Raw genomic sequence first — 16,098 nt, 5'->3', positions numbered from 1 at the left:
TAAATGGGTTCGAAAAAAGCTGTAGAGCGGGAAGTACCACTTTTGAAATGTCTAGTATAGAACTGTTTTGACTCATTATTACAGCACTTATTGCAAGATTATCACCATTTTCAACTTGCTCACAAAGAAAGCCTCTTTTACTTGACTTTAGAGGTCAAACATCTCAAACCAAGCTTCTTGTTCTTTCCAAAACTAAATTATGTGATATTTTTAGGTAAATTCAAGCATCTTTATGATATCGCTTCAATCAGTTATGGGCTTCAATCCCGCTCGAGTCATGAATATTTTATCATCTCATGAGCAAAAGTTTATATGGACATTATCCAGCCCGTATGCTTTTGAAAAAATATTGTAACTTGCAAATTTGAATGTTTGAAGCTTTATGTAACTTTCTCCGACTTATTGTGGATATCAAACACACAGAACAATAGAAAGTTTGATAGATAATTGATCATATTTCACATTTCTCCTGAAAAATTGAAACTTACTGAAATCTCGTAACTTTTTCTCCAGTTACGTTCTCGCATCAGCTCTGAGAGACATGAACCAGACTGAGAACATCACTGAGGCGCCGAAAGACTGTGACAACTCTGGATCTGTGTGGGAAACGGGAAAACTGCTATTCCAGTAAGTGTTTCATAGATTTATTTCATAAAATTAAAGTTTGAATCTGTCTTGTGAAAAGTTAAATGTTGAAAGCGTGTCCAAGTTGAATCAATGCAAGACTAATTAGTAAATAAATTGGTTTGAGTTGAAGAGAGTTGATTTGTATTATGATTATTACTTTGAATTGATATATAATTCAGAGTTGATTTCAATCAATATCCAATAAAATCATCCTAGGAGGTCAATATCCATATCTCATATTCATTTTTGGTCAAAAATTCTCAATTAATTTTTCAGGTATATCAAAAAACAAATTCTATTCAAAGGAGAGACTGGGAAGGTAGCCTTTGATGACAATGGGGATAGAATAAACGCCGAATATGACGTCATAAACATTCAAGAAATTGGACGTGGACTTGTAGTTGGCCAATATCTGTACAACAATGTGAGTAATTTTTACTATCTATGCTATTCCATAAAAACCTCAATAATTTACGCATTTTCCTTCTGATGATTCCTACATAAGTTAAAAAATGTTTTCAGAACATGTGAAAACAAATGAAATTCAGACTAGTTATACATCTTGAACTTGTTTTAAATAGGTTTTCATTTTGTAACTTGCTTGTAAGATTGCATGTAACTCTGTAAACCATAGGCAAAGAGGTGGTTCAATAAATTCCAGATGAGACGGGAATCAAACCAAAGGTTCAAACAACACTATGTACTATATGAGTTTAGCTAGTTTATCTACCATTTAACACTATTACTTGAATATATTCGAGGAATTTCCAAGAACATAAACAAACTTTGGATGTTTTCTTTTCTATGCTATTAAATAAATAAACAGAAAGATACTCGACAACTCATAACATCTAGATAATGCTTTTTCCTACAGATACCTTGAAAAGTGACCATTTCTGCACTGATTGCAGGCCGCAAAGAATCACTTTTCCGTACTAGTGCGCAAAGTGAGTACTTTGCGTACTCCAGATTTGCAGCATGACAATGCAAAATAGTTAGTAGGTTATATGGAGCACCAGTGCAGGAAAATCAAAATTAAGTTGGTAATACTCATAGTGAGGCCCACGTTATAATGGCAGTGGAGAACAGCGTTGCCTTGCCATTATGTGCCTTCATTATAGTCATTTCAATGCTTACATAAGATAAACCCCCTTCAAGCAGTCACATAAATTTTCAATTGAATTACTAATCATTATTATTCAATTTTAAATAAATTGAGGTTTTTATTAATAATAAAATTACACAGAAAAACATTTGATGGATTTCAGGGAATTTTACCCATAATTACCCACTTTTAATATTCAATGGTAACTGTAGGAAAAATTTAATGTGAAATACGTGCACAAAGTTCGTTTGCTGCACTCAAGAAACCATCATTCCGCACTCGCCTACGGCTCGTGCGTAAACGTTTCTTTCGGTGCAGCAAACTATCACTTTGCGCACTAGTTGCACAAATAACTATTTTTCTAAAAGTAAGTATGACTTGTTAATCCTGTATTTTTCTTTAGGGCTACTTTTAATATACATAGAAATATTAATCTGAGTACCCTTATAAATTATTTTGTCACGAAATGTTTCGACTACTAATGCCACTTGAAAATGGCATTAGTAGCCGAAACATGTCGTGACAAGATAATTTATAAGGGTATCAGATTAATATTTTTATTTAAGTATGAATTGTTTGTTATGGCGCTAATTTTTTTCTCAGGAGCACAATCGTATGAAACTACATTTGGAGAAGGAGAACATCGTTTGGCCAGGCAGGCCAGAGAAGATGCCAGCTGGCATTGAAATTCCGAAGCATATCAAAGTTCTCACCATTGAAGAAAAACCTTTCGTCTATGTGAGAGAACTGAAGAATTACATTGATGAAGAGTGTGCACCAGACGAAATTCCGTGTCCTCATTTTAACACAACTCCCAAAGAAGGTGAGTGGCTTTGCTGGATTCAAAATATCAAATTATATTATTTTAAAAAAACTTTGTGATGAATTGCATATTGCTAACCACTTTGGAGTACCCCTTTCACATCTAATACAAGCGTTGTGATGTAGTATACTGTAGTGTTATAATCAATTTATAAAATAATACTATTATAATAAGATTATTGAAGATTGAAGAACGATTGTCATCCACAACTTAATATATTGTAGCATTTATAATAATCTTTTTTCACAAATATTGTGTAGGCTCAGAGCTTATTATTAATTCACGTTTTTATCATTCAAATTAATGCATAGTTATGTTTGTGCTCAATGTAGAATGAACCCAGAATAATAATAATTATTATTATTGTTTCACTCAATTTCAATATTGCAGAGTATTCATTGCTCAAGTTCCTGAAATGTCACACAAGTCTCTTCTTCTTTCATTGTCTCTCAGCTTCTAACAATAAATTTTTGTTCTGAATACCATCAAATAGAGAACTTTCGTCACTTCTCTCAGATTTATTACTTTTGACAATCTAATCAAAATGATTTTCCTTTTGGTGATAGTAATTACCGTTTCGTGAATATTTTTCTCAATTAGTTAGTATTTTCAATTTGTTTCAGATACAAGAGCATTCTGTTGCAAAGGTTACTGCATGGATTTGCTTAGAGAACTGGCCAAAACAATAAATTTCACCTACAATGTTTCGTTGTCGCCAGATGGACAGTTCGGTAGCTACATCATCAAGAATAATACAGGTGAGATAATAACATTAGAAAATATTCTCTATTTGAAAAAAATTGTAATTGGTTCATCCAATATTTATTTAACATTCAGTGCCGGTTGCACAAAAGCCTGTTAAATTTTAACCGTGATTAATTCCAAGAGACGCATTCTTTTCAAAATAGCCTTTTCTGATTGGTTCTCGTGGATTTAATCATGATTAAAATTTAACAGGATTATGTGCAACCGGGCTGCAGTATTCAGTAAGCTACGAATACTTCTATGAAAAAAGAATTAATTTTTTCATCAAAACTTGATAAGTGAACCAATATCCTACTATCACAGTTAAGGGACTATGTTAATCAATTGACAATATAGGAAACTATGGTAAATATTATAAATAAATAATGAATTTGAAGATTTGTGTTCTGTGCCATAACTTTTTGAATTCAACTGTTAGGTCTCTAAAGATTGTTGGTCTGTATTAAGCTGTTGTGTAAGTACTATTGATACTATTAATCTGGATAGAAATAATGACTTCATTTGTTTTGTATTTTGCAGCTGGCAAAAAAGAGTGGACTGGTTTGATTGGTGAGCTTGTAGCAGACAGAGCTGATATGATTGTTGCTCCACTAACAATCAATCCAGAAAGAGCTGAATTCATTGAGTTCAGTAAACCATTCAAATACCAGGGGATCACAATTCTTGAGAAAAAAGTGAGCATTGCAAAATAACATCATTAAATATATTTTTTTAAATGTTTTTTCTTTTCTAACTATTGTACTGTTCTCTCTATCCAATAAATAAATAAATAAAATATTTGAGCAAAGCTCATGACAGTAACTTCAAACGGTACTTTGAACCAAAATCCTGTTGTTCTCAAACTCATAGTTTGTTCAAACATTTTTAATGAAATAAAAGGTTTTCACTAAAAAAAAAAACATTCCAATAATTTTGCAATCAATTCAACTATTGTCTAACTCTAGACTCTATAAGTTAGACTCTAACTCATTCGATTTCATTAATCCGTTTATTTCCTTGTTTTTCTAGCCTTCACGATCGTCAACCTTGGTATCGTTCCTGCAGCCCTTCAGCAACACTCTGTGGATTCTGGTGATGGTATCGGTGCATGTAGTGGCGCTTGTTCTCTACCTACTGGATAGATTTTCACCGTTCGGGAGATTCAAATTGGCCAACACAGATGGCACCGAAGAGGATGCTCTCAATCTATCCAGTGCTATCTGGTTTGCTTGGGGAGTTCTCTTGAACAGCGGTATTGGAGAAGGTTAGTTGTAAACTTTGTCATAAATCAATTCTTAAACTCAACCTTAACTTGAAATTAATTAATTATTGATGATTTTGTATAATATAAGTTGTATAAAATGAAGTAGGAATAGTTTTGGGCTGAATATGTTGTGTCATTTCAAAAGTTAGGGTATTACGGTACAAGATGGAATAACAGATGAATTATTGAGTTTTGGTAGTTGCAATATTAACATTCAACAACAGTAATTCGAATTTTCAAAGTTGCTTAACAATAGTTTAATGCTATTTTAATGAACATCATCATATTATATTATTGATATGATTCTAGGGGTTGGATACTATATTGAAGGCGTTCTCATTACATCATCATCTTTACCTATACTTTTTACCCAATCTCAATTTGATTTAGATTTCAAATCTCAATTAGTTAACAGTTGACATGATCTTGTTTTTCTTACAACTAGTCAATGTTTAACCATTTAAATTTTGGTGGATTTGTTCCTAGTTGAGGAACACCATGGAGAATCTCACGTGCGCTACAGTGAAAGGCTCGGCTGTTGACATGTACTTTAGAAGACAAGTTGAGCTGTCGAATATGTACAGAACAATGGAAGCTAACAACTATGACTCAGCCGAACAAGCGATTGCCGACGTCAAAACTGGGTATGTTTATTGAAAAATAAATTTCCCTACAAATAATTCTATTTTCTTTTCATTAATGCTGTTGAATATTAGATTTTAATAACATACAAATCAAATTACACAGACAAAGTCACATGCTCAAATGAGAGATTTTTATTTTTAGTAAGGTGATGCTAATCAACTATATTATCCAGTGGTGGGTAACTTATAAACATGTCATTAGTATCACTGATGTATTATGCTGAAGATGATGCCCACTTGTTGCTTGATTATTATAGGGTGATGATAAAAGATGATAATGGGAGATGAATGGGCCTGAGTCCAAGGAGGGTTTCAAACCACTTCGGAAAACGATTTTGAAGCTCATGAGGTTGTTTAATCAAGATGTACGTTTAGTTTGTGAATAACCTATTTTCCGATCTGCTGGACTCCAGAAACTAAATTATTGTTCACTTAGAACATAATTATAGCTTTGGTAGTGCATTTGATATGTGCTTCAGGAATCTAGGTGGGTTCTAAACAAAATAAGTGATTTTGAATATTAATATTTCAAGATAATAATATTATCTTCAAATATAAATTAATATATTATATTAATGGAACAAGAAAATTCTCTCGATGTCAGTATACAATAATTGAAAAATAAATTATTTTTCAGAAAACTGATGGCTTTTATATGGGATAGTTCACGACTGGATTTCGAAGCAGCTCAGGACTGCGAATTGGTGACTGCTGGAGAACTGTTTGGTCGGTCTGGATATGGCATTGGATTGAAAAAAGGATCTCCTTGGGCAGACAAAGTGACACTAGCGATTCTTGATTTTCACGAGAGTAAGATTATTTTTAACACTCAAATATAGGGTTTGGCAATGAAACATGGACAATTTGAAATAGCAGTTACACAATTCAAGCAAAATTCTATTTTTTCTTTCAGTTTGTACCTTTAATGCTGTAATTTCGAAGATTAGAGAGGAAAAAATGTGATAAAATTGATTACATAGAAAAATAACATTTGTTAAATGGCGTCCATAAAAAATGTTGGTAAATATCATTTTGCGAAGTTGTCCATACTCCTTTGAAGCGCTACACTAGAATTTCTAGTGATATTATCTTACTCAGGGCTTGAAGTTTACGTGTTTTTCATGTGTACACATGTATTTAGCTAGCCTATAAAAAAATATTCTTAAGGTGACAAGTCCGGTAACTGAAGATTCCACTCCACATCTCCAAGTAACGAGATGAGGCGTCCAGTGAAGGCCTGCATCAGAAATTCCATAGTTTCTCTTGATATATAGCATGTTGTATCGAAAAATATTTCGATTGATTTGTCATCTTCTCGATTGTGGTAAAAAAATGCGCAGCATTGTTAGATAATGATCTGAATTGACTAATGCCGAAAGAATTTCATCAACGTTCATATTGTAGAATGTGTTCGCAAACTTTTGTTACACACTTTGATTTCCAGTTTTCTACTTTCTAAAATGTACAAATAAAGTCTATTTGCATAGTTTTATTCATTCAAAACAGCTCAAATTCTATGCTCGTGACATAGCATGACATGCTCGGGCCATATGAATAAAGTTGAGCATTTGCTTCATTTTCTATGAATAAACGTGAGCAAAACCTTTTGCTCATGCTCATCAAAAAAATAGTTTGAGCATTTGCTCAAAAGTAAAAGCTAATACTCAAAATTGTATGAATAAACTAGAGCATTTGCTCAACTTTTGAAGCAAATGCTTCAAAAAAGGTGAGTCCAGTCTAGAGCAGCTTATCACCTTTTGCTCATAGTAAAATGGCTCAACTAATTCGTATGAGGAAGAGAAAACTATACCAGATACGATCACAACCAATAAGTTAGTTGAGAACTATAAAACTCTTTTTAGATTCAACCATGATCTACCATCAACCATCAACCATTATTCCTACAGAAGAATAAATCAACCATCAACCATTATTCCTACAAAATAATAAATACCGTACAAAAGATAGCTACCTGATATAATGATAGCCATCACAAAATAGGAGAAGATGAGAGTGTAGACGATTATAAGAAGGCTATTGATAGTATAAGAATATGCTGAAAATTGTTATAGAGATGACATTTTTTCACGCTTATTCATATAAAAATAAGCAAATGCTTTTGCATCTACCTTTTGCTCATGAGCAAAACCTTATGCTCAATGCTCTTGCTCATGAGCATTTGCTCTGGTTTTATTCATATGGGCCAACATCTTCACTTTCATTATGTTGAGTTCAACATTCTATAATACTGCTAAAAATAACGATTATTTTTAATTTTATAGGTGGTTTCATGGAAGAACTAGATAACCGCTGGATACTGCTGGGCAACATGCTATCGAAGTGCGAACAGTACGAGAAAACGCCGAACACTCTTGGGCTGAAGAACATGGCCGGGGTGTTCATCCTGGTGGCGGCTGGCATAATGGGTGGAGTCGGACTCATTGTCATAGAGGTGGTCTACAAAAAGCACCAGGTTCGCAAGCAGAAGCGAATGGAGCTGGCTAGGCATGCGGCCGATAAATGGCGTGGCACAGTTGAGGTGAGATTTTATTATCAGTTTATAAACTTTATTATAATTATCATACCTCGATATGGAGAATATAAGAAAATATGATAAAATACGGTTAAACTACATAAAATCTGTTTGAATAGTATAATAGAAAAAACATTTATGAAACTTGAAGGAAATAATTTATGAATATTGGGAAATTTATGAAATTTATAAAAAATAGATGGTATAAGGAGATATTTTTATAAATGAGAAAAAAGAAAATATGATGAGTTAAGTCAAACTTCTGATTTCATAAGTATGATTTACAAGTGATAGATAAGTAATATATACATACTAAAATTTCAATCAGCACATAAATTATTACTAAAAGTAACAAGTTTTCAATCTGTCAAGTTTAGCAAACCCTAGGTTTGTGTGCTGGCATACGTATTACCACACTAATAAAGTCTATTAGGGAGGATTATTTTTTCCTATGAAATAATATGTGACCAATACTACCGATACTATTTGTACTGAAAAATATTTTTCTTATAAAAATTTCCAAATTCCTATAAATTAGTTTTTCTATATTCCATCTTAATGGGCTCCTTCTGCAAAATATGTAGGTCATCATAAAATTTAAATTGATGAACATTTTCTACCATAAAATGTTTTTAATAGCTATATATACTTCAAAAATTTGGCAATCCAACGAAACAAATAGAAAGTTTGTAATTTCAGTGGTTATTAAAATAATTCACAAAATATCACTAATTTTCAGTATACTGTTTAAAAGCCTATACATGTTTTCAGTATCAACTATTTGAATTAATCTTCTTTCAGTACAAGTAATACAAATCTATTAATCTGTTTAATTCTTTGTCCATTTATATAAGTACATAATTTACCATTAGTCTAAGCATTGCGCAAATCGGTTATAATCGCATGACGGCGAGATGGTAGAGAGACAATTTCATCCATTCAACCAAAGCTTAGAAATTCTGACTCTCCCGTCGCTATCATGCAATTCGCACTGGTTTGCGCAAGGCAATTATCTGATTTGTTTATTCTTGATGCTACTTGCAAATGGAGATTTTTATGTGTTAGGATGGCAACAATAAGTTTCTCCTGACTACTGCATTAATGAAAAACACAAATTGAAATTGTCAACCACTTTTATTACTACATATATTTCATGTTCCAAATTTCAAGAAGATTTCTTGTTAACTCAAGCTGATTACTATCGACTACTGTCTATTATTACTGTTTTGGCCGGGTGGGAGTGAAAGAACGGCACACTATAAGAGACTTCCAGCGTCAAATAGCTTTACGAAAAATAACTACTAGGATTATCGGTTTGGGTTAACTTTCGGCTCGAGTTAACAGTGAAATTTGGAAAATAAATGCCCTATACCATGGATTTTTTTCTTATGCTATCTTTTCTCTAGGATAATACTATATAAACAATATTAGATAATATTAATCTTGCGTGTTTTGGTTGCAGAAACGCAAAACGCTGCGAGCGACGATTGCAGCGCAGAAGCGTCTGAAGGCGAACGGCCTGAACGACCCTGGGTCGGTGAGTTTGTCGGTGGAGGCTCTGCCACGGAGCGTGATCGACATGCCGAGTCCGGTGCGAGCGTGGCCGGGCAGTTGTGACGTCAGACAGCGGTCGCCCATTCCCATCCCTGTGCCAGACGGCTCCGACATGATTGTCTAGACTGTGAGCTCACAACATTAATTCAATACTAACATGGTGGCGGTTGGCAACTAGACTAACACTAATTACTGTACCGTTTACTTTTTTTGTTCTCAATATTGATTATAAGTCCCGGTGGCATCGATAGGGTTGTGAAGAGTCAAGGAATCTAGAATTTATTCTGTGTTTAGAGTATCAGGACTGTTTTAGATCATATGCCACAAACTAACATAGGTACTTTTTGCACCTATGTACGTTAGTACGTATCGACCCGGTGGTCGATAGGGTTGTGAAGAATCAAGGAATCTACAATTTATTCTAGATTTCTTGTGTAAAGTGTCAGCTCTGTTTCAGATCATATGTTGCAAATTAACTTTTGCATACCTAGGTACTTTTTGGGCCTATTTTCTTAAATTTGGGAAAGGAACCGCTCTGGGCTAAGCCCAAATCATTCAAATCCTATTCAAATCATTCATAAGATTTGTGCATCATCAAATACATAATTATATGAATTAACATGGTTGAGAACTGGAACACACTATACTAAAATACGTGTAGCATTGTCTGAAAGCTCTGAGTAACTTTTTGTGTAATTCTCTGAAAAAGTATTGAGTTTATTACATCCAACTTATTGAAATAGCAAGAGATAGGACACTTTTGAAAAATGAATGGTCTACGTCATATACGAAATTTCAAGCTTACAAAATACAGTTTTGGAGAAAAGGTTGTCCAAGATTGGAAGTTGAGTAAAACGTAAACTGGTTTATTGAATTGAATAAATGATTGGTTATTCTGATGAATAAGAGGTTGTCAAAATGTTATTTTTATTCACTAACTTTGTGGTTTCATTTTTTACAATCACACAAAAGCTGACTCTGAGAGGGCTTCTATCTGGTTTCCATACTCGTTGTCCTATTTGCAAAATTAGTTGTGCCAAAAAATTTCGTTAATATTTTCTCTCAAAGTAGTTTCAGTTACATGAAGAATATCATAAAAATAAAATGAACGAATGAAATAAATTACTGAGAATTATACTAATGGTATTATAGGAAAATATGAGAAAGGAATTTCAAAATAGTACCGTATCCTTTTCTGAATAATAATTGTGGGATCTGTGGCATTTTTAATGATTAAGTTTTATAAGAAATAACTCTAAAGGTGCTTCTAAGTTTTTAGAAATGTCAGAATAGAAATTCATATGGATAATTTTTGAACTCACTTATTGCTAACAACTACTTTGGGGAAATAATATTTAGACTATACAAGTTTCATGATTTTAAAAGTTCAAAGTTGATTATTTTTCAAATTGGGAAGTCTTTCGAAAATTCATTATAATGGACTTTTTAAAGTTGGATTCATTAATCGGAGATAGGTTTTATCATTTGATAAAAACTGAAGAAAACTTAGGTTGTATTCCAATTGAATTGGACATAAAAACTTAATGTATCATTTAATGATTCTTTTCACTGCCCTTCTGAAATCTATGTAATCTATTTAAAATAATAATTATTGTTATAGTTAGTTAAAAATGATGAATTATTGCATGTTACCGTTATAGCTAGCTAAAGTATAGTTGAATGAGAATAAGTAGCCTACTAATGCTTGTTTATACATTAACCTTATGTAGTTTTACGATCGTATTCATTTGGAATAATATTATTGATGACAGTCAATTCGTGATACAGTACTGCATAATTTATTCCCTAAGAACAATAATAAACACACAACTATAATTTTTTTTAATATTTCAAAGACCATCCCAAGAAATTCTGTATGAAAATCATAGCTGCTTTAAATCCAATTTCCAAAGCATAATTAAACTGATAAACCGCTTTTATAATGTCAAAAATAAACCAATTATTAGATTAATTATTTATGGTTATGGACTAGAATGTCCAATAATATTCTTCTTTTGAACATTCGTATGGAATTTCAAAGTTCCATTGTCTTTACACTCAGTATTACTAAAATAATCTAAAACACACATAATATAGTTTTATAAATATATAGTCTATATTTTGTATTGCAGAGTCATTTAATATAACGAAAACCTGTAGTAATTCCCAGTATCTGGTGAACTATATCTAATCTAATATAGCTCTCTGTGTGCTCATTGCATTTTCAACTATTACATATTAATAAAATAATAATATTGCTAATCAAATACTAAAAAACTATTGTTGGAATTAATTATAATAATTATCCTGGAGATGATACTGATGATGTTTTATGTACATTCAAAACTGTTTATTTGAATAAATTTTCGATGGAATGAGCATTATAATCAAACTAAAAAATACCTAATAACCACATATGATAGATAAATAATATCTTCCTAAATTATATAATAATATATTAAACCATAAAAGTCGCTAAATATAAAATTATAAATGTCAAATACCAATGCTACCAGATAGTGTAAACAGAATATTGGAATGTGCTATCATCTATTGATATTTTTAAACAAATAAATAATTTGAGATGATTGATACAGTAGGCTATTTATAATTTTGCGTTTTGAAGTGTGTGAATAACACTCTGTGAATTTCAATGTGCCAATATTAGAGTAAGATAAATATCGTAAAGATATTGAATAGAATAATGCAAAATCGATATTATTGCTGTTAGATGTAAGTCGACCTCAGATTGTTGTATAATATTGTTGTTATTGATCTGATTTTATAAATAAAATTTTAAAATTTCAACTTAATGTATTTTTTTATAATGCACCCTTACTAAAACCTGAAGTATATGACTCTACTATCTTATGTATCACATATTATACTAGTACTTTATAACATACCAAAGTATCACTAAATAACATTTATAAATAAAATTATTCTGATTTATTATATACTGGTTTTTACCAACACATATATACAGAGATTGTCAGGTATTTGGATTAGAAATGCATACGGTACAGATTATAATTTGCAAATTGCTCTTCAGTAGTCTGAAATTAATGCTCTGTACAGACTTTGTAGATCATAATTATATCGAAACAAGATAAAATACAACTTTTTCAAATATGCTTGTGTTTATTTTAAAAGAATATTATTCCCATAATATATTCTTGTTCAATTTCAGAGGTATGAGAATTAATCTATTATATAACTACGGATTGGAAAAATTATAACAGAACATTATACTCTCAACAATTATTTATCAAATTCTTCTCTAGTTTCTAAAACAAAACAGAGTTTCTAACCTGAGGGGTTTTCAGTTCGTTATAATAGCATTCATCGAGCTTTAATAGTTTTTGTCTCGTTTATCATTAGATAGGTCTTTACATTTGTAGTTTCACGCTTCATATTTGCTACAGGATATTATAATATAAAATTAAATGATAAAATAATATCTACTGCATTTTATGTTGTTCAAACTATAATAATCCGATTAGAAATTTCCTGTTTGATAATATCGTTGAATTCAATATTTGAGTCATTAGTCTAGAATCTAAGCTCCTGTTCTTTCAGTTTTTGGTGGAAAATATTTTCAACTATAGTTGGTAGGCTAAAGTGAATTTGAAGGATTTTTTTTCTAGTTTCCAAGTGCTTTTGTAAGTCAAGTACAGATTATGTCGAAGTTTAGTTTGTCAATTCTATTAGTTTTGGATTCTAGTATTTAGAAAACTAAATCAAGGATTGAGCAGTCAATTATAGGTACGTTATTGATCTGAAAATAAGAATTTAGAAGTTGCCTATTATTCCAATTAAAATACTTGAGAAGACTATTTATATTTCCTACAGGAAGATCTGATTGATTTACCTGATGGTTTTATTGGTTTATTACTGATTTATTACGGAGAATCAAATAGGATCAATTTATTTGTAACCTAATCTTATCGATAAGATAAGTTAAGCTCCATGCACCTGCACTCCCGTTGTAAGGGTGTACACTTTAAGAGCTGAACTCCTCTGGTACAATTTATGAATTCAAAAATTGCTTCCCGGTGCAAGCAAATTTCGGAACCCCACTAATTCTATAGGTCCACTCATCTCTCATCACCATCCGTATCATTGCCCATGCACAAGCCAAGAGCTCATGTGGGCATCATCTTCAGAAAAAATTATTTTCTTGCAAGTTTTATCTTTCTTTACTATTTATCTTCTACAGATGAATATGAATAACAATTATAACAGAATATCTATACATGATTATCAATTTTTTTATTCAATGATACACAATTATTTTTTTAAATAATTTGATGGAGGATCAATAGTCCAGAAAATAGATTATGTTCTCTCCAGTTTATAAAATTTATCTACTAACAAAACTTTTATAAATTGATTTGTGCTGCCCATTTCCTCAAGTAATTTTCGTTTTTCAATTTCGTGATCTTTCTATTTAGGCGTAGCCTAGTTAGTTCATGAATGTTCAATACTTCTACTAAATCAAAAGCTAAGAGCTTCTCAATTTTTTCTAACAATAAGCTCGAACTCATATTATGTTCTATATCAATATTATTAACAATGTATCATTTTCACTACAAATGTAAGTCTCCATGATATGGAGACTTAAATTCGTCGTGAAAATGATATCTTGTATTGTCCAAATTGATTAACTTGACTAATACGTTATACTATCGCAAGATTTTCACCAGAAACTTTCATATTATATTATCAAGTTACTCTTTCCATAAGTTGAATGCAAGTATCCTTCCTTTTTATATTGTAATTTGCTGGATCTTTGGCACTTGAGATATTTTATCGACTTGATCTTCTCTACGAGTCTCATGAAAAAATGAAACCAACCTCTGCCGTCACTAACCTTCAAATGTCTGAAAAAGTAATGGAAGGAAAAAATGACCATAGCAAGACTTCAACCTTGAACTCAATTCTTGAACTTGAATTTTGGCTGCTTCTTCTTTTTGGCTGTTTCCTTCTAAAGGTTTCTTAGAAACATGATAACTTATTACAATCAGTAAATACTTGATGTAATGTCAATTTAAAGTCTATGCTTTGATTATTTTTTTCCTTTTTTGACTTGACTGTAAGTATAAAATAAAATAAGCATAAATTACAGTGAAAACTGTACACTCTCATTTATTTTTTACAAATTCTAACGGTACACACCACTTTTACATATAATTGATAATCAAGAGAAAAATTACATACAATAATATAAATACATAAATAATTTTCTCTATGCTATAAGCTTAGTCTATTGAGTATTTCCGCCTATTTTTTTAATAATAAATATTCCACGTCAATGACGTCATATTGGAAAAATGGCTCAAACCAGTATTTTCTTTTTCAAAGAAAAGAATATATTTACGTGTATATGAGACAGTTTTAAGCGAATCCTAATGTATCTGCACACATTATGACGTTGAAACATTTTTTTTAATGAGTATTGTCTATGAATAATATGGTATATTATGTAATGAAACTACAAAGTACCGTAATAATTCGAAAAAAAATAGTTTTATTGACCGAACCTAGTGAGGTCTATGTTTTAACTCGGATTTTCTTTTGTCTGTCTGTATATAACGCGATTACGGCCAAACACGTGTTGATAGAATTCTATGAGATTTGGCAGGAATATTCCTTTTTCAACTGCGCGTCGATGTATACACAAGATTTTTTTAAATTTTGCATTTTAAGGGTAATATGAAAAGAAAAGGAATTCCTCCATACTCTGATATCTCTATATATATAATCTACTTTGAAGATAGGATCAATCAGACTATAGAATTATTCATAATAAATCAGCTAACAAGTGGATTATTCATTGCATGCTTTACACAGATGTCAGGCCGTGTCTACTTCTATAAGGTAGGGTTTCAATATTTTTTATGATGCGTGCCCATCAGTATCAATATTCTCACATTTGAAAAACAAATTTAATAGGTGATTGAAAATAAAATAAAAAATGATTAAATGAACTAATTAATGATGAAGAAATTATTATATTCTTGATTGAAAAAATAATTTTAAAATAGTTAGAAATATTTTTATCAGATGGAAAAATTATCACATAACTGGATAAATTGTCATATGGGAAGAAAATTCAAACGTGAACTGAGTTTATTGACATAAGTGAGTTTTCGATCTTGGAGAAAACAAATAACAGTTCTTGAGAGTAAATTATTATGATTCAACTGAATCAATTAGAACAGGTGACGTCATGAGATACTTGTGGATGAGAAAATTGCGTGAGGTCTACTGTTCACAGAACTACTAATATTATAATGTAATAGATGTAAGCTACTATTCCCCTATACCATTTAATCATCATCAAACCTTCTGAGTTGAAATATTTTATTTATTTATTTACTATTATAATTTTATCATTTCATTCAATCAGCTAGGTACTTTGGAGAATACTTATTGAAACTTCAGAATTGAGTATCAATTGAAACAGAGAATACGCATTGGGACTTCAAAATTGAGTATCAATTGAAACAATGTGACAGATTGCCTAGTGAACTTTTGTTTTTTACCAGACAAAAACTCTTATCAGAAGCGGTAGTAATACTTTCACTGGCGGCGTTTGACATTGAGATTAGCACAGACACAGCTGCCACCTTCGTGTATAGGAACCAACGATGCTTTGTCTGTTATTACCTGCTCTTTGTACTAAATTCTCTTTCATGCGCTCTCAACTCTCAGCTGCTATTGCAAAGCTATTACTCAGCTATTGCAAACCTGTTCAGTTGACTCTCGGTTCATAACCTAGGAAAAGCTCCAGTTACTTGA

General features: G+C 31.5%; 1 protein-coding gene across 1 annotated transcript in view; it reads left to right on the top strand.

The window, feature by feature from the left end:
* The window catches only part of LOC111052278 (glutamate [NMDA] receptor subunit 1), a 45,150-nt gene that overhangs the window by 8,651 nt on the left and 20,401 nt on the right, over positions 1–16,098 (top strand). Inside the window, exons 8-18 of the mRNA XM_039431869.1 lie at positions 514–627; positions 904–1,051; positions 2,336–2,555; positions 3,179–3,313; positions 3,840–3,994; positions 4,329–4,563; positions 4,709–4,713; positions 5,050–5,207; positions 5,845–6,017; positions 7,490–7,746; positions 9,203–9,421. Coding sequence (XP_039287803.1) covers positions 514–627; positions 904–1,051; positions 2,336–2,555; positions 3,179–3,313; positions 3,840–3,994; positions 4,329–4,563; positions 4,709–4,713; positions 5,050–5,207; positions 5,845–6,017; positions 7,490–7,746; positions 9,203–9,418 — 1,816 coding nt within the window. The 3' untranslated portion in view covers positions 9,419–9,421. The remainder of the gene's footprint in view (positions 1–513; positions 628–903; positions 1,052–2,335; positions 2,556–3,178; positions 3,314–3,839; positions 3,995–4,328; positions 4,564–4,708; positions 4,714–5,049; positions 5,208–5,844; positions 6,018–7,489; positions 7,747–9,202; positions 9,422–16,098) is intronic.

The sequence above is a fragment of the Nilaparvata lugens genome, chromosome 7 (genome assembly GCF_014356525.2).
Source record: "Nilaparvata lugens isolate BPH chromosome 7, ASM1435652v1, whole genome shotgun sequence".
Taxonomy (NCBI): domain Eukaryota; kingdom Metazoa; phylum Arthropoda; class Insecta; order Hemiptera; family Delphacidae; genus Nilaparvata; species Nilaparvata lugens.
Note: the sequence above shows the minus strand (reverse complement) of the source record. Positions and strands in the feature narration are given on the sequence as shown.